This window comes from Mastacembelus armatus, chromosome 8 (assembly GCF_900324485.2).
Source record: "Mastacembelus armatus chromosome 8, fMasArm1.2, whole genome shotgun sequence".
NCBI lineage: Eukaryota > Metazoa > Chordata > Actinopteri > Synbranchiformes > Mastacembelidae > Mastacembelus > Mastacembelus armatus.
This window is the reverse complement of record NC_046640.1, coordinates 20361986-20381271: the sequence shown is the minus strand read 5'-3', so window position 1 is coordinate 20381271 and position 19286 is coordinate 20361986. Positions and strand designations below refer to the sequence as shown.

The 19286-nt window shown below is 43.0% G+C and overlaps 2 protein-coding genes across 3 annotated transcripts in view; both read left to right on the top strand.

Annotated features, from left to right (window-relative positions):
• The window catches only part of LOC113140278 (protein shisa-8), a 66159-nt gene that overhangs the window by 22795 nt on the left and 24078 nt on the right, over positions 1-19286 (top strand). The window contains exon 2 of the mRNA XM_026324087.1: positions 4361-4476. Coding sequence (XP_026179872.1) covers positions 4361-4476 — 116 coding nt within the window. The remainder of the gene's footprint in view (positions 1-4360; positions 4477-19286) is intronic.
• On the top strand, positions 14259-18230 carry LOC113140277 (piggyBac transposable element-derived protein 4-like). 2 transcript variants are annotated; one of them, XM_026324086.1, is made up of 4 exons: positions 14259-14522; positions 15266-15999; positions 16186-17460; positions 17577-18230. In XM_026324086.1, exons 2-4 carry the CDS (start codon positions 15851-15853, stop codon positions 18022-18024), a joined length of 1872 nt encoding a protein of 623 aa, XP_026179871.1. In that variant the 5' UTR covers positions 14259-14522; positions 15266-15850; the 3' UTR covers positions 18025-18230. The 2 variants fall into 2 exon arrangements, with proteins under 2 accessions (XP_026179871.1, XP_026179870.1); XM_026324085.1 differs by lacking the exon at positions 14259-14522 and having other exon boundaries at positions 15202-15999.

Genomic DNA, 19286 nt, shown 5'->3' with positions numbered 1-19286 from the left:
TAGACTTAAAGCTCACGGTGACTGTGCTTTTACGTCTGCAGCCCAGAAAACTTGGAATGAGCTGCCTTTCCATTTTAGATCAGCTCCGTTGGCCACTATCTTTAGATCATGACCTAATTTGTTGGTATATAAATAAATGAATTGAGATTCTATAACAAAACACTCAAAACCTGCTGATTGGTTACACATTAAAAACCTACTGTACCCACTGGGTAGATACAAGGCTGCCAGACTTTCAACATGTATGAAAGTCTTTTAACTAAACGTACCTAATAAATTGGTAACTTTGCAAATGTTTTAATGCATAACTTGAACATACTGTAACTTTTGTAAATCACCCTTCCATTATTAATCTTTTCTTAATGCAACTCCGTAATGTTCATACATATGCATCTAAAAGCTGCAGTGTTTGTTTATTTTGGGGGGAATTAAGGAATAAATGGCTTTAAAAATGTGCATCTGTCCATTTATGCACAAATAGACTCCCAGTCGTGAACAAACCTTCTCTTTCTCTAATTCAACACACTTAAAATGGCTTTTTAAAGGCATTTCAGTGGCTGCGTCTCTCTCCACTGCTTTAGCCTGTTAAAAATCAGAGGGGAGAAATTAATAAAGGCGTTGTCGAATCAAGCGCCACATGTTTCACCCGTGAGAAGGTTCAAGCTGTGTGAATATCAGCAAAGTTTTCAGAGGCTAATCGTTTCCCCTATGAACGTCTGAATGATCGCTAATTGCGCCCGACTGAAGAGATTCCACGATGGTGCATGTCGGCTCCGTCAGAAGCAATTACCCACATATTTAGCTGCTTCACTAGAAAACACGCTCATGCCTTTAATTTGTTATCAGTTTGAGCAGCTCTGTGGCTGCTGGGTGTTTGTACTTGGGGGATACCAGGAGAAGCTCGGAGTGTTTTCTTACTGTGAAATGTTCAGCAAGTGTTGGTCCAGACAGAGTTGAGCAGGTGGTGCGTTAAAAGCATTTCAGACGACCTGGAGATGTTTCCTCCTACAGTTTCCCTGAAAACCCCTGCAGTGGCTATTTACTGGCTTCTGCTGATTCACTGCTGTTTGTGAGTTTGGAAAAATGTGCTCTCTGTACATCAGCTTTTATTCATTATTCAATTCATGTCCTGCCTTGCATTACAGGGGAAATCCAATTTTTTTATAATTGAACTGGAAATGGGCCTAATCTGTGGCCCTGTGTGAATGAAAACCTCCTAAAATTGATTAACAATATACAGAACAACACTCCTTAAAATGTAACAGTGGGGAGTTTTCCACATGAGGAACTTTGCATTATGGGCTTATTTCATCTTCCAGAGCTACAGAAGACATTTCACAAACATTTTCACAGGTTGAGCTCAGCTCTTTATGTGAAAGTAAACTTAGTTTTAATGTTTAAAATTAAATGTGACAAGCTGGCACTTTGTTCACCGGCTGTGCTGAACAACAGCAGACAATAATCATCTTTAGAATAAACTAAGTCATATTGTCTACAGCTGCTGCATCGTCTACCTTCATTCATGTGCAGGAAGTGTGTGTTGTCTGAAGTGCTGCTTCATCCCTTATCATGAGAGAGCCAGATTTCCCTCTGCACACAGACCAGGTGGATGCTGTTCTTATCCACGGCTTCCAGTGGTGTAACAGTAGAATAAGTTTGTCTGCAAACAGCTAATAGTTTATGTGACCCTGAAGCATCAGGTGCTAAGCAGGTAGAGGTGGAAGTTGTTTGTCTGAGTCTTTCGGTGCTTGGGTTCTTTATGTGTTTGTGTGTGTCTGCAGGTTGTGGGCTACAGAGTCCCCACATCACTTTGTGTCATTTCCAGAGTGCTAATATTGCAAGTTGGAATAGTTTATGTGACAGGTTTGTGAGGAAGGGGGAGAAAAACAAGGGAGGAAGGGCTGTGAATACCAAAAGCGGAGAAAGAAAGAAAGAATATGGAGAAAATAGAAAGTGGGCCAAAGGGTGCGAGGTTGAGAGGCCGACCAGACACGGAGATGACAGAATGCGAGAGAGGCAGAGATGCAGACACAGCATTGAGGAAGAAATGCAGGGAGAGACAAAAGACTCGTAGCAACGCAAACAACGAACAAGGGGGAGAGATAACAGGAGGAGGGATCAAGTCAGACGCAGAAAGTTGAGACGATAAGACAAGTGATTAGAAGAGAAGAAGGAAAAGACATTTCCAGGGAGACAGAGGGCGCAGAGAACAACAAGTAGTCGACACTAACACTCATACAGGAGTCACAGAGTGAGTGGGAGGATGAGACGATGGAGTGATGAAGAGATGTAGACACAGCAACTCGCTTTATCACCATCCAAAGGTGTGTGTGTGTGTGAGGGGGTGTGTGAAGACAAATGGAGTAATGGGATGGAAGTGGACGGATATTAATGAGATGAATAAGAGAAAATGGATTTGCTAGCAAGCAGAAAACTCAATGGGCAGTTGAATTGCATGTGAGTGGGCAAGTGTGTTCCTGTAGCAATATACTGTCAATATCCTGTCCAGTCTCATATTATGGATATTTATTGTCCCTACATATTCTACACAAATCATCAATGCTCTGATTTCCCTCTTAGTTAATCTGTCAAATGTTGTTTTCCCACGTAAGCGTAAACATCTCTGACCTTATATGCTCAGTATTTACAGCAGAAGATATGAGCTGTCCTCAGAGAATGGCTCTAATGTGAAATAAGCTCTTTCCTAACGTGAGTTTATTCAGGAGAGGTTTTGCTGAGCTGAGGGTTTTTCAGGAACCTCCTGCTTTACATTCAGACCAGGGAGCTGCAGACGACGTCTGGTCACTTTGCAGCTCCAAGTGGCAGCTCAGCAGTGAGAAGAGGGTGAAGGCAGAGGAAGGAAATAACCATTTGATTTAAGATCTTTCTTATTTTCTGCCGTATCTCTGGTTGTTATGTTGCAGGAGTAAGTCCTGTGTCTATATTATCTGCAGGGCATCTGTGGGTGTTGTCCTCTGCCATGGGCACGATGTTCAGGTGCAGCCCAGAGGAGGAGACTGTAAACTATACCAACTGTTTTAGACAATATGGTCCTGTTGGCTTCATCAGACCACAGCTGTTAGCAAGTACTGGGGCAGTTTGCAGTCGGTTGTGAAGCAGCTGGGGATGCAAGTCTGAGGCCAGGCCATTGCACCGGACTGTTGTGGTGAAGAGGGATCTGACCTGGAGGCAAAGCTTCCAATTTACCAGTGCGTCTACGTTCCAGCCCTCACCTGTGGTCATGAGCTTTGGCTTGTGACCAAATGACTGCACTCGTAAATACAAGTGCCTGAAAATGGGTTTTCTCTGGCTGGACTCAGCCTTAGATCTTGGAGTCACTGCTCCTTTACACTGAAAAGAGCCAGGTGAGTTAATTTGGATGATGGCTCTCTCAGAAGCTTGGGAATTAAGGAATAACAAGCTGATCACAAAGGTGTATAATACTTTGTTGGTATTGCAGGTCTGTTCTGTTTGGATTTCAGTATATTGTGCTGATGTTCATGTTTTTCTACTTGCTGCTCTTGTAACCACAGCAGGCTGTAAGAGCGTTGGTGCTCAGTCTACCTCTCTTCTCCGTTCTTATAATCCCGTTTTATCAGTGATGAGTCTTTAAAAGAGTTTATTCATTAACTTCACCTGTTTAATTAACCATTTATCCATCACCACTAATAATTTCAACAGTTTCAACTCTATAAACGTCTCCTGCACCGCCACCCTGTTCAGGAATCACGGAGCTAAACGCTATAAAATATTAAAGCAGAATAAAAATGGACCAACTACCTTCTAACTGATACAAAACACAGACCAAGTCCTTGTTTGTAGCTGGAGGTTGAGTTTGCTCCTGCATGCTGGAAGGCCGTTTCCTGCCTGTGCTCCAGTTTGGAGACGACGTCAGAACTTGTTCAAAGGCATCAAATAACAAAAGATGGGAAGAGAGGAAGCTGTTTTATTTTTTATAAATGATTGATGCTCCCAGTTGGCAAACATCCATACGCTCATCCTTTTCATCCCTGGTTTCACTGGTTGGGTTTAGTTTCTTTTTATAGACGTGATTCAAACTTTGACTATTAAATTTGCTGTTTGGATATTTTTAATAATGGATTTTTATATTATAGCCACATGAACATGTTCTGCTTTGTCCCTCTGTCCCAGCTGCTTCCTGTCACATCTCTATAACACTCTCCAGTCACAGCTCTCTGCCTCAGCTGTTACCTGACTCTCATTCACCTCATACCGCACTTTTCTTCTTTCCTGCCTGTGGAATTGCATTAATACATGTGAATGTTTTGTTTAGTTTTCAGTTTGTTTGCAGGATGAATTACCAAAGAGTGTAAATGTGTGTTTTTCTTCTTCCCTCCAGGACTTTGACGGAGCTTCTGAAGCAGCCGGGAGAGGCTGGAATGGTGGATGGAACCGGGGTCCATCACCCAATAGGGACCAACGGGATCTCGGCCAGGGCCCTGCGCTCCAACAACGGTCAGACTGCAGTGTGCGTCTGTGTGTGTGTGTGTGTGCGTGTGTGTGTCTGTCTGTTTATCCGTGGGCTTTTGTAAACACAGGTTTGCAAACTGTGCAGAGTAACAACAGTGTCTGCAGCACAAATCAATTACAGCTTGTGCAGTCATAGAAGAAGAGTAAACCTTCCTCAAACTATGTGAATGCTTTATTTGTTCATTTTTGCTATTAAGTGTTTAGCAGATACTCTTAGATAGTTGGTTGATCCATTCATTTTACCAGTTTCAACAATGTATCCGTCACATTTTTACTAATTGCTTCGACTTGCTTGCGTCCTAGTTTTCACACAACCTTTATCATGGAGGTTTTCAGGTGTTAACAGCAGATTTAATCTACTTTTTAATTAAAACATCAATTTCATTGTTTTCAAGTCAGTTGAGCTCGGTGCCTCCACAAACTTCCAAGCAAAACTATGTTAATGGGTACATGCATGTTCCCAATGAAGATTTAATCACTCTGACACCAAAGACCCATAAATGCACATACATACTTAGATGTTCTACCTCAGTACTGCTCTCCTCACACATACTGTAGGTCACTGTCCGTCGCCGTCACATGTGTCAGCCGTGAGAGGAGGGAGGAGGGCCGGGGACAGACAGGTCATATTTAATTAAGATGTAATTAACTGTGTTCCAGCTCCAAACCCACAGAGGGAACGCTGTGTGACCCATCTGCCTCGCTCTTTCGCGCTGACCACACACACACACAACGCTCAGACGTGCACATGCTTTTTATAACCCTGTGCTTCTTCGGTGGATTGAGACGCAAATTAGTCGACATATTTCCAGAGGGCTCATTTGTGACAAGAGCGATGACATGTTTCAAAGGACAAGGGTCTCCGTTTGTCCTTGTCAACAGGAAAAAACATGTTCACACTGATTGGTATCACCGTGCTTTAGGTAAATACCTAAACGTAATTTAACAGAGGCACCGTTTGTTCTCTATATGTTCTTGTTTATATGTAAATGAATATATTGGAACCGTTTTTTCATTCCACACCGTGACAAACACATTCACTTACACGGTGCAGTATTTCTCCACATATACAGACAAAAGGAAATAGCTAAAGCATCTCCCTTTACTTTCATCCACCCACCATTGCAATAAACATGTTTTTAGCCTCTTTTTCACCCTGTGCTGTGTTTATTAGCACTCTGTTTGCTTCTGTCTTGCTTTCCCTTGCTCCTTCCATTTCTTCCCCTGCTATCAAATCCCCCTTTTCACCTCCTCTGCTTTGTCTCTTTCTCTAGTCTGCGTCATTATCTAAATGGCCTTTTAGCATCATGTATTTTATGTGACAGTGTGGTAGCGTCTCTTTCATCTTCAGGTTCCACTGTGCAGCGTGAGATGAGGGATAAACAAGGCAAACGTGAAGGAGAGAGAACACGTCTTGGTATGTGGTGCTGTGGTCTTAACGGGGGGTACGGGGTGATGGCAGTCAGGGCGATAGGATGGAGCCATCCTGATCCTGCTGTGTCAGCTGTCTCGACATAATCACCTCTTAATTAAACACATTTAATCCTCCGGGCCACTTAAACAGACAGAGGGGGGAAAGGGACACAAGGGGAGTGAAAAGGAGGCAGATGGGTGTAAATACAAACAAAATGTCTGTGACTGCACAGGTTAGAGAGCCAACACCCTAACGCTTGCACTTAACTGTTCCACATTTCCATGATTTAAATTTTAAGGCTCATATAAAAGACTTCTGATTATGTTTCATCACGTTGCCCATTGGTTAGATTTGGATTCATCCTTTCATTCAAGACTTAGAGTAAATTGCTTATAATAGTAATAGCAGCTTGGAGCCATGCCAGCAGCCTGGCTCTACATGTGATAACGTTCACCACTTCAGGATGAGCTGAAATAGTTGGGACTGTTGGACCATCACTGAGATCTGGTACTGACGCAGTTTCTTGATGACTTTGGTGATCCCCTAACTTTTCTTCCAGCTTATGTTTTTTAACATATTCTGTAAAAAAAAAAAAAAAAAAGCATGTTATATTATTAAATATCAAATCAACTGAAGCTCTCGTTGCATGTAAACTGCTTTCTCACTGTTCTGTTTTTGTCATTGCATATTATGGATTTGAAACTAAAGGTCCTATTCATTTATTCACATGCTGACTTGGCTCCAGACATAAATGCACAGATTGCAAAATTTTGATCACGTTATTGACTTTTTGTGCAACACTTCTATACTCGTTTGCAGTCGAAGTTTGCAGGATAAAGATATCAAAAACATGGCAAAATCTAATCAGCATTCACAGAAAACACAGCTGAAGTCGCCTATTTTTATCACCCTACATGTATATCAAAGCATCGCTATGAGCACTGAACCACTGTGGCCTACAACAGACTGTAGCTGTATGAATTAGCTGTATGAATTAGCATGCAGTGAGAAGCATGAGTGCAGCTTATTAGGATGAAAATACAGTGAACAAGTCCTGAGCCTTTTCCTTAACGAAGACAGCAGCCAAAGCCTCATGTTTCCTCTCTGAGAAAAGAATAATCTCCATATCTTCCCTGTACTCCTCTCCTGCTCGTTTTAACGGTAGCTATTTTAATAGAATGTAAGAGATGATCTAAGGAATAAAAGTAGAAAAAGTGTGAAGTCTGTGGCTGGCTGGCATATCTGACAGTGGGAGAGAGAGAGAGAAGAATACAGTGAGGAAAAGTATTCAGGTCATGCGACAGTTACATTGACTGAATCAGTGAAATGGCAAGAAGAGTTTTTGTGTGGTTACAGAGCGAAAAGGACGTCAAGAGAGGAAAGTCAAAGAACAAGGTAATGGGGAGTGGAGAAAAAGGGGGAGGAGATGAAAATTAAATGAGGTTAAAAGAGACATAATTTAACAGTGACATTACTGACGCAGGAATGGGAGGAACAGCAAGAGACGGAGAGAGAGAGAACGTGGAGGTAGAGAAGGAAAGAGACATGAAAAGGGAGGTGGTGATGGTGGGCGGTGGGTGCGATGGTGTCAAACGACACTTGTGAGGGGAAAGAATCAGGAGGTAGAGGAATATGGGGAGGGAGCTTAGTGAACAGTGACAAAAAGAGGGAGAAATGGGATCAAAAGAGCGATGAACAAAGCGAGAGACAGAGCTGGAGAAAAGAAAAAAAAGACAAAAATGGAGAGAATCACTAGAAGACAACATGCTGCCGGGTACATGGGGGACAGCTGGTCAGGGGCTGCTCTGCTCTGGTGTGGAGAGCTGCCCTGAGGACAGTCACCCTGCTCTGCACACACACACACACATACAAAAACCTGCTCATATATATACCAACACACTATATGCATTTGAAGGACTGGGGAAAGCGATGGGTGAAATCAAAGCAAAGATCTTACAGAATGACGCTGAGGGAGATAAGAAACAGACGGGTAAAAAAAAAAAAAAAAAAAAGATATCAGGTGTTTGTAAGTGAGACGGAGCGATGATATAAAAATGAAAATGAGAGCAAAGGAGGACTCAGGCAATGGGATGTGAATAAAAAGGTATGGCAGGGGAGGAGGACAGAGAGAAGAACAGATGGTGAGGGAGAAAAGCGGGAAGGAGGGAAGGAAGATGGAAAGCTGGGAATGTGCTCACAGATCACTTATAGCTGATGTCAGCCATGCAAACTCTAATTGCAGCACCAACTGCAGCTCAGAGTAGCTCAGGAATTGGTCTTTGTTCAGGCAAATTACAGGCAGCTGGTTTCAGCACCATGGACAACACCACTAAAGACACACAGAGACTTTGCCGGGATGTTTCTCCTCGCTGGACTTTGTCACAGTGTCCGTGGTTTTTCTTACCTCACACCAAGCTTACTTATAAAACTCTCAGGAAGCCTGTGTTATCTAATATGATCATTAAAATGGCTCCAACTAGGTTTCATGCAAAATCAAAAGCTGCCCTAAAATGGAAGTTCTTTTTTTTTTTTTTTTTTTTTTTGCTCAGTGTTTATATCATCACCAGGGCTTCATGTGCCTGCTGAAGAAAGGGGGAACCATCTTATGTCTCTTATGTCTATGCCCATAGCCCTAAAGGATAGAGAGAAAGGGAAAGTTGACAGTGCATCTTCTAACATCGGCCTCCAGGAGCGATGGCAGCTCTCAAATGTCAGTCAACTGCTGCCAAGAGAAACGTCAAGTCAAGGCTTTATTCTCCTTTGAAAACTGAGCAGCTGTTAAATCATTAAAGCATATATTTTCTTACAGAATCAAATTTGACCTTAAATTAAAATGGTAAAACTACCACTGAGCCATTTTAACCTTAGGCTGTGTTTATGTACACTAAGAAAAACCTGCGTGGGTCAAAACTGTACTGACACAAACTAAATGGATTAAAAACAACCAATTTATTATTGCAACCTCCATTTCAAACACGCTGACTAACAATGCCTTGGACCGCCTCACCAAAGCACAGGCATAATTCTATATTCAGCAGAGCTCGCAGGTAACCTTCAGATAAACAATGCTCCTCCATTACAGAAAGAAAAGCCTTCAGTGGTTGAAATCCGAGCGGGGCGGACTCCTCCTCTGGTGGTCTCTTCTGAGACGGGGGAAGATTTGCATTTGTGAGGCAGAATTTTCTGTGTGAGAGAGAAAAGAGGCAATGAGAGAAATAAAAAAACAGCTGTGAGGCTGAGACAGAAGGAGGAAAATGAAGACGCAATAGAGTAGGAAGGATGAAGGATGGGGGGGGGCTGGGATCAGTGTGACACTGAAATCAAAACAAGGAAATGAGTATCATGGGAGCCTGCAGGACGGGTGTTAAGTGAAAAGATATAAGGCAGGGGGTCGGTGTGTGTGTGTGTGTGTGTGTGTGTGTTGTGTGTGAGAGCAGGAGTGTGTTAGCATCTGTGTGTGTGTGAGAGAGAGAGTATTTGTTTACATTTCTGTGCCCTTGATTTCTGTGGATTGTCACTACAGTGCCACATGGGGCCGGTGCCAATTATATCTGCACTGAGCTCATCAACACATCAGCACAGAGCGAGACAGGGAGGGAAGGGGTGAAAGTGGAGAAGTAAAGCACAGCAAAAGTGTATTAACGTGTGAGTTTGTTTGTGTATGTGTGTGGGCGACTCATCATGAAAGTGTCAGGTGGCCTTGAGTTTCGTTTTCACTGAATATCTAAACGACTTACAGAAGGACAGTCCTCACTATTAATCTTTTGTTGTTATATCTGAGTTTTCAGTCTAATCAGCATCTGAGAGCATGTGAGCCATAAAGTAATGAACATCACCTGGCTGACCTGCTGCTGCTGTGGCCTTCGACTGGTCCTCGCAGACCGGCTGAACAACCAGATCTAATGCTGCAGAGTAACACGTTTTATGTGTTTGGCCAGACTTGGCTGCTGTAATACTTCAACACAGCTGCCAGTGATTCTGTGCCATAATGCAAGTGTAAACGAGTAGCAGCCACCAGTGTTACTGCGTACTGAAGGATCTGATGCACTGATGCACACGTCAGCACCAGGACGATACCGTAGACCCAAAATGTGCATGTTTAAATTAGTAGGTCTAATATTTAGCAATGCCACTGAACCTTAGAGCCTCTGATTTGACTGCAGACACGTGTTATTCACATACAGATGATTAGGATGAAACACGCCAGAGATGGAGAGATTCTCCATAGTCTTCTGCTGTCGATGAGCAAGTTGTTTACCTCACCAGCTGGGGGTAAACAACTGAGTGGACTCTGCATATTCTAGTTTGATATTAAACACAGGCATGTGAGCCCCATTCGTTCCCATGCTTCTCTTTTAACATCCGATTTTCCATATCTGCTTCTCCCAATCTGTTTCCCTCATGCTCTCGTTCCAGACTAACTGTGAATGTTGGAGACCTTTCCTGCGCTTCTGTGTTTGAAGTTTGACTTTTGTCCTTTGGGTCTTTGATTTTCTTTTGACCTTCAAACGAGCCTTAAAATAAACCATTGTTACCTGGAATTGGAGAAGAAAAATATGAGTCTGCATTTTTTTTTTTCCTTTTCTCTTTTTTCATCGTCCCTCAGGCCCAAAAAAAAATCTCCTCTCTCCTTCTCCCCTCTTTCTCAAACTATACTGGCAGCCAAAAACCACTGAACATCCAAAAAAAGATTTATTTCTCTATTTCACACAGCATTTGTCTGAGTTGCAGATATTTTCATGAATTTCTCTGATGATTTTTGTTGCTGGAAAGTCTCCGTGGCTATCAATATCTCTCCCATTTGGATGATAACCATCTTGAATGTTAAGTTTCAAGTTTCTACTGTAAACCACATGAATGAGATGTCCCCACTGATTATGGTCCCGTCTCTGCAGTCGCCACTCATTAGCCACCAATCTCCTCTCATCCTCTGCCCTCTTTCTGCTCACAGCCCCACTTCCCTCGAGGTCTCACTCTATCTCTCGCTCTTTTTCCACTTCTTCTGTCATCTCTCTGTCCCCCCTTTCCTTTTATCTCCACTCTCTCCCCTCTTTCCTTCGCTCTCTAAATCGTAGCCTGAGTGTCTGCAGACGGAGCCGTCTGATCCCTCAATTTCTGACTAAACTCTAAAGTCACCCGGCAATGATCACAGAGCTACAACGAGTAGATCGGATGTTCCTCTTTGTGTTTTTGAGGAGTTCAAAAGTTGAGCTGTCCTGACTTGAGAGCAGACTTTGGCTGTAAACGGGACACAGCCTGCAGACGGGATGATTTAAATCCAACCCTCAAAAAAACAAAGATAAAAACACAAACAGAAAACAAACAGAAAGCAAAGCTCTTATATTTCTAACTAAATACAAATACAAATGAGGATTAAATGATGTAATAAAATCAAAACAAAGCACCACGTTGTTCTAGATGAATATGAAAGTAAAATGGAAAAAATACAGAAAATCATATAGTGACTGAGTGAATGCGGACATTACTGATCTATTCATCCTAGTTCTGTGAGGATCTGCCACCACTGCTGAAAGTCAACCAAGTCACAGAGGGGAAATTTCCAGAATAGGCTTATTAAGAAGCCAGAGCAGCAGCAGATTACAGCTTTAGTGAGCCACCAAAACAATGTCTGAGACTGACAGTGAGAGAGACACAGTCAGACAGACTGGAACCAAAGGGAGAGAGAGAGAGAGATACTGGCTTGATTGGGAACACTGGCTGATCAACAGTATAGGCTGATCGGCCTGTGCAGCAGGAATACTGACACTGAGCTAAATGCTAATATCAGCACAGCAGCTATGATGTTTGCTAATTAGCACTGAGACAAAGTTCTGCTCAGGCTGATGGTTTTGCATATAACTGGTCATATAACTGGTCATAAAGCATTGCACTGATTGGCAGTGAAACCTGTGACCTGATGATGGCGCTATGGTACATTACACATTACAGGAAAGTGTACTGCACATTTCCCAACGTTTGAGAGCAGGTGAGACATTTCAGACAGTCTCAGGGTTGAAGCTGGTTCATACACAGCGTTTTCTGATCACCCTGGGAATCATAAGTGTTTCATAGTTGTTTGGAACACCTTGAAGTCTTGAAGGCAACTAGAGCTGGGTTGAGAAGACTTCAGGAACTAACAGTAATTGTCAAACACATTTAGTCCCACGTTGAAAAGGTGAGGTGTGAGGGGGTTTCCAAAGCAATTCAAACATTAGAAAAGCAGTTCCCAACAAGTATTATGCAGCTTCATGGTGTCAGTAAAGGAAAAGTCAGTGATGTTCATACTCAGAGGTACCATTAATGTCTCTAGAAAATTTCACTACAGTCCATCTAGTACTTTTTTAGATGTTTCTGTCTGGACTAAAGATGTGGGCCATTTCGATTTGGGCTTGTCCAGGTTCAAGTGGATTTTCGGTGGATTTTTGTTGGGGTGAGGTTAATACACTTACTGTAGGCTGTTGCTGCAGAGGTTGTGTGTTTAGAAACGCACTCGGTGTTCATAAGGGCAGTGGAGTATCTATTTATGTGTGTGCATGTGCATCGATCCACTGCGGTGCAGGGGATATTTTCTCTCAGTCATTTGAAGGACGACAGACCGTGCTCTGAAGCACCACACACTCATGGCAGCCCTCACTACACAGACACACACACACTCAGCCGCCGCCATCAGGGATAGTGTGGACGGATGATTTATAAATTGCAGCTCAATAAAAACAAATGAGAGCAAACATTGACGGTGGCTTTGTGGATATGTGAGTTCTGCACCTGGGTGTGTGGTGTTTGTGTGTGTGTGTGTGTGTGTGTGTGTGTGTGTGTGTGTGTGTGTGTGTGTGTGTGTAAATGAGTTGTTAAGAAATGATATGTGATAGTCGTGATAACATGTGATAACATATGCAATATATGTCCGTCTGTGTCCAGAAGATATGTGATAGAAATGGAGGATAAAGCAGAAGAGTCATCAGTCTGTCGTCCCTGTTTGAGGATTAGATGGTAGACGTTAGAATATTTAAAAGCTGAGGATAAAGAGATTGGGGGAATGTTTTGATGGGGTTTTTTTTCCCACAGTGCATGCATGCAAAACCACTTAGCACAACTTTATGAGCAAGCAGAAAGTGTCTTTTTTATGTGTAAAGCACAATGAGCAGGGAGGCAGTTCAAAGGCATTTCCATGGATGTGAAAATTGTGACTTATATGCGATTACTTGTGTGTGTTGGGTACTGATATGAGCCGCTGCTGAGCCCATGAATTAGGTGCAGTGTGTGGCTATACATTACACATACCTGACTGCTCCAGGCTCACTGATAGTATTACTGTTATGGAACCACCGGGTGGTATTGGGCTCCATTTTGGCTCCGTTATTCTGTCATAATGAGGAATAACCCCTCTCATAGAGGTTTCCTGGTTAATACGTCAGATCAGGGGAAGCACTTGCTGACTGTCGCTCCTGTAGAATCTAATCTAACAATAAAATTATTTTAATAGCAACTACTGACTTGTAAACAGGCTTTGTGTGCACAGGGTTGTACATCGAGGCCTCAGGGGACACATAGCAGGGACCTGCTCCTATTAAAACAGACTGTCATCAATTAGCTGCACCAAATAACGGACAATGACCGAAACTGTAACCGATACACTAATTATGATCCATCAGTAACAAAATGGTGACGTGTTAAGTTTATTAAGTAGATCAGAAAACTTTGCAGGCTACTATATTTTAGATGTTATATTGGGTAAATAAGACAGCAGAACATAAACACACCTCATGGGAGGCTTTCTACCTACTGGACTGGTTAATGTTAACTTGTGTTAGCGTATTTAATAAATGATGAGAAGTGGGTTGTGCAGACTATTAGATACAAACTGATGCTTTATTGTGATTGTGGCAGGATGGGGATGCAGCTCAATGTGGCTGCAGTTTCTATTATTTCTTATGTTTTAGCTTCTCAATGAGAATTTGAGGATGTTCAGGTGTTTTCAGGGGAATCTTTGTACGTCCAGCTGCAGCCTGCCAGATGGGCAAGTTGCTGAGAAGGACAAAAAGACGACAGCAAATCCATGTTTAGTGAAAATATTTTTATAAATCTTGCTCAGACATAGTGTGAAGTGTTAGGTTGGGGGTCTGTAGGGTTCTGTGGGGGTGTGGTTTGCAGATGGGCCCTTCTCAGTCCTGCTGCTGCCCCCAGTTTGCCATGTTTAAATAACATTACTCAGTTTTAAGAGCTTCTGTTTTTACACCGATGTAGAAGGAATACAGATCATCTCATTGTTTTTATGTTGACTGACTGACTGACTTGACTGCTCTGATAAGTCCATAAACTCAAAGCTTGGTTTATCAGTGTGCATGACATAAAGGCCACTCAGGACTCCCGTCCGGGTTTTCCAGCCGATCACCGCGCCAAAGGAAAAGAAAATCCAGGAAATCCAGACAGAGGCAGCAGAAAACAACGTGTCCGGCCGCGTCCTGGTCTCAACAAGAGGAAATTAGCTGAGAATATCCACAATCCGCTCCCGGTGCCGGCGACCTGTCCGGGCTGCAGCCTCCTCCCATCCGGGTGGGAAAGATTTAATCCACCCCCGGTTATTTCCATACAGCGGCCGTCCTCGTTATCCCGACATGTGAGTTTCTGCAGAAACGTGCGTGCACTAAGACACAAGCGTGCGTGTTAGTGTATAGGTGTGTGTGCATGAGAAAGTTGTTGTGTTTATACAGAGGAGAAATGCAGTTTTACTGTCCTGCAACAAAGTATATGTAATTATAGTGTCAATTCTCACATTAAATGAGTAAAGAACAGTCTGAGTCCAGGACCAACGGAATGAAACCGGGGGGGGGGGGGGGGGCGGGAAAACCCAACAGTGGGATGTGAAGGGGGAGGGCAGTTGCACCTACTTGCCCCCTGTTGGTTGACCCCTGTAAGGGTGAGAGCATAGTGGATTTTGGAAATAAGCAAAAACACTGAGTGTATAAACAGTTTTTTACATAGACAGTTTTTATATTGTGATATTTTCAAGTTGTCCTTTTTTTATTTGTGTATCTTTATCTGTGCTCTCACAGACAAGATACATGTTTTATATTTAACTCGACTTATACGAGAGATTACAAAAACACATTATACTGCACTCTTATTTCTCTTAGTACAAACACCTGCATGGTCAACATCTTTTATTCTCCTTCTTAGTCAACAACCATAAACCTGGAGAGGCGGGGGGGGTTCATTGTTATTGTTCTGGGGGTGGAGGATGGTCATGGGGATCTGGGATGGTCATGGGGATCTGGGATGGTCATGGGTATCGGGGGTGGTGTTTCCTTGTTTCACTTTTTTTGTAACTCAGTGTATTTGACCTGCTCTGTCCTTTTCCAGTTCTTGGCCTGGCCTCACTAGCTCATCCCCAGCAGAGACTCCTCCTCGAAGCTGTTTTGCCATATGTGGATTAATATTCCTGAAAATCAGTTTTAAGCACCGCTGCTTCCTAAATATCAGGAACGGTACATGTGGGCAGAGTCCTGAATACTTTCCTCTTCTTCTTGTACACATTTCTTACTCTCTCTGCTAACTCATCTTCATAGTCCTCAGATTAAGAAGCAGCACAAAACTTGTCTTGAAAATCAGACCAGGTGTGTGTTTTAAAGGAGCCATATCCCTCCATTAATTCCTCTTCCATCAGTGAATCTGAAGCCAGAGAGTTATTAATATATATTATAGTGTATTGGTCAGTCTGGTTCATCGTTAATCTTAGCGAAATACGGGCACTGCAATTTAACAGGACTTGCCTGTGATCACTGATAGATATTTGTCGCCAGTGAAATAATCTTTCCAGTGGTTCGTTGTGTGCCAGAACATTATTAGGGCGTTTAGACTAATTTCTCTGCGTAAAGTCACAACACACACTTGAGAGCACCCAGATCGGAGCGCCCAGCAGCATCTGGTTTCCGGCGAAGCGGCACCATGATGGCATCTCTGAATGAACATCCCTCTTTTATAGAGGACTTTTCAGAGCTTAGTCAATGTAGTGAGGAGGACCAAACCTTAGAAGATGGTTCAAGTGACTTTGACATGGACTCGGAAGACTGTTTTGAAGATCCTGATTTTGATTGGTGAGTACCTGATTTCCTGTGGGATACTATTGATAATGTAGTACTATAATTCCCTCTGCTCTGTGAGATATTCACTCAAACTTCAAGACAATTAGATAAATGGAGACCTACGAGTATTTAGGTTTACATATATCCAATGAACGTGTGTTTAATTGTGGGGTTTTCATTTGGTTTTGTGCTTCGTAGTGGTCAGACCTCTGACGACAGTGAGTGGGAGCTAGAGGTCTACAACCAAAAGCGTCCTCGGTTGACTTCCCCCATCTCTTCACCCACCAAATCACCAGGGCGATCACCACGGCGATTACCAGGGCGATCACCAGGGCAATCAAACAGAGGAAGGGGAAAGGCAGCAAGTCCAGATGCTGCGATCAGCGGAACAGCAGCTGACTGGCATGATATGGATGAACCAGATGTTGAACCATCCAAGCCACCGTTCAAACCCACAAGGACACCAGGCCCCCAGCTAATAAATTCATCCACGTACAGCCCACTGCAGCTGTTTAATCTGTTCTTTACTTCATCTGTGATGCAGACTATCCTTGCTAATTCAAATGCCTATGGAGAATTGAAAAGCCAAGGACTTAAGAGGGCATGGAAAGCTATTACTGAGCACGAGCTTTACGCCTTCATTTCCCTTGTAATTTACATGGGCTTTGTCAAATGTTCCGCCATATCAGACTACTGGTGTAAGTCTGCAGTGTATTCCCTACCACTGCCTTCTAAAATTATGCCTAGGCGCCGGTTTCAGGCTATATTAGCATCTTTGCATCTCAGTCATCCCCAGGTGGACGCTGAGAATGAGAAGAAGAAAGGCACACCAGCATATGACTGCTTATGCAAAATCAAGCCTTTATATGGTCAGATAGTGGAAGCATGCAAAAGCAATTTTCAGCCCTTCCAAAGCATAGCTATTGACGAGCGTATGGTGAAGTCAAAATCCAGAAGCAAATTGAAGCAGTATATGAAAGACAAGCCAACAAAATGGGGGTATAAGCTGTTTGTTTTGGCTGACTCTTCTTGTGGGTATACATGGAACTTTTTTATTTATGAAGGGAAGGCAGTGATGGAAAATGGCAAAGGAGTCGGCTATGATTCTGTAATGAAGCTGTTGGACCAGAAGGTGTTGGGGACGGGGTACAAACTGTTTGTTGACAACTTTTACACCAGTCCCAAACTCTTCCAGGACCTCCTCAAAAGCAAGATCTTGGCCTGTGGTACAATTCGTCGGAACAGGACTGAGGGTAAGATCATGGCAAAGAAGGCTGCCAGAGGAACAATTCACTGGATCAGACAGAACAATCTGCTTTTTGTTAGCTGGATGGACACACGTGAAGTGTTGATGTGCTCCACAATGCACAAAGCCTTTGACGGGGACACAGTCAAGAGACGAATCAAGGGTAAAAACAAGGAGTGGTCACTGGTGAATGTCCCTGTACCACCTGCTGTGAAGGAGTACAACCAGTATGTTATGTTTTTTCACTTTGGTTTGTTTGCGTTTTTCCTCTCTAGTTTATTGGGTCACATTGTTTTTCTACGTTTAGTTGCATTAACCCTTTGGTCTCTTTCTGTCCTTACAGGAGCATGGGGGGTGTGGACGTCTCTGATGCCCTGATTAGTTACTACAACCTTTGCCACAAAACCCGGAAGTGGTATAAGACCTTCTTTTATCATTTTCTGGACATTGCTATTGTGAATGCGTATATTCTGCACAATCAGCTGGCCAAGATCAAGCAACAGAAATCTATGACACAAAAGGTTTTCAGACAGACCCTAGTGTTGGAAATGGCAGACTATTGTCGCCCAAGTTCAGTACCATCCGTATCAGCCCCCTCCTCTAACATAGTACCCTTCACCTCAGAGACACACAAACTTATGTACATCAAGGGAGACAGCACAATTGGCAGACGAAACTGCAGGCAGTGCGGCAGGAAGACACCTGTTATTTGTACAACCTGTCAAGTGTCCCTGTGTTTTGTGTCCAGGAGAGACTGCTTCAATGAGTGGCACACTCAAGCAGGCCTGTAAACCGACTGAAGAAACAGCTGGGCAAGAAACAGCGCCTTTATGGAAGACTGTAGCATGGAGAGTACAATTTTTATATAAACTCTAGTGTAGTAAATAGTATTAGGTGTTTTCTTTTTGCATTTTTTTTAGAATTAAAACATAAGTAGCTTCTCTAGTTTTATTCATTTGTTTAAAAACGATGGTTCAAAACATCTATAGGGTCAATTTGTTTCCATGTTGTCCAAAAACTGATGTGGAAAGTTAATGTTTAGCTCCTTTGTCAGCCTGGTTGGATCTGAATTGACCCCAGGTTCACAGGGAAACACATTTAGGCGAGAATAAACGCATTTTTACCAAGTTTGTGTCTCTGTAAATTTATTTCCGTATGACTTGGCCAGATTCTTTTTCAGAGTAAACTAGAAAGTGTTTCCTTTCCAGTGACACCAAGGTCATTTATGTAACCCTTGAGGTTTAAGAATAACATCTAGTTTATCTTGGCTATGCCTTTCTCTAGCACAAAAAGGAGGAGCGGTGTTTCAAAGATTGTGGTGGACAGGATGGACTCATGGAGCGCCTGCCATAATCACTGGACTATCAGGGCACTCCAGGAGGTGGTTTTTAAGAGGTTAACCTAGTCCCGCTCACTCATGCGTGATCGTTACAAGGGGAGTCAGCTCTGTTATGACAGCAGATGTACTGTGTGATGGCTGTAGGGTTGAGAGAGCACTGACCAGCAATGTGCTTTTCATACACACACATGCACATGAGGCAGGGATGCGGACGGACAGGAAGTGAGTTGATGGCACACTCTTGCAAACAGCTGCTTGTTTACACATCCAGCTATTGCAGCGATAATATTCATGTTAAGATGTGTTTCAGAGCATGTGGCTGTTATATGTGAAAATGTTGATCAGCTGCATTAAAAGGCATAAAATTAAGGTTTTACAGCTCAAACATGTCTCACATTTCAGCTGAGGGCCTTTAAAGTCCTGCCCTGGTTCTGTATTTACTGCTCTGGGCAGTGCTGCCCAGCTGGGTTCAGTAGTATCATGGATTCTACAGTAGTTACATCAATCACTGGTACCTGCAGAAACAACCTTTCACAGCACGTGTGTGTGTGTGTGTGTGTGTGTGTGTGAGACAGACAAGGTGAGATTGTCATATAACAAAGTGCCGCTGCCAGTCCACTGCAGTGGAACTGGCAGATATCATTTATCTAACAGTGGAAGGAGATGTGTGCTTGCTTCTCTCTCTCTTTCACACACACACACACACAAAACATA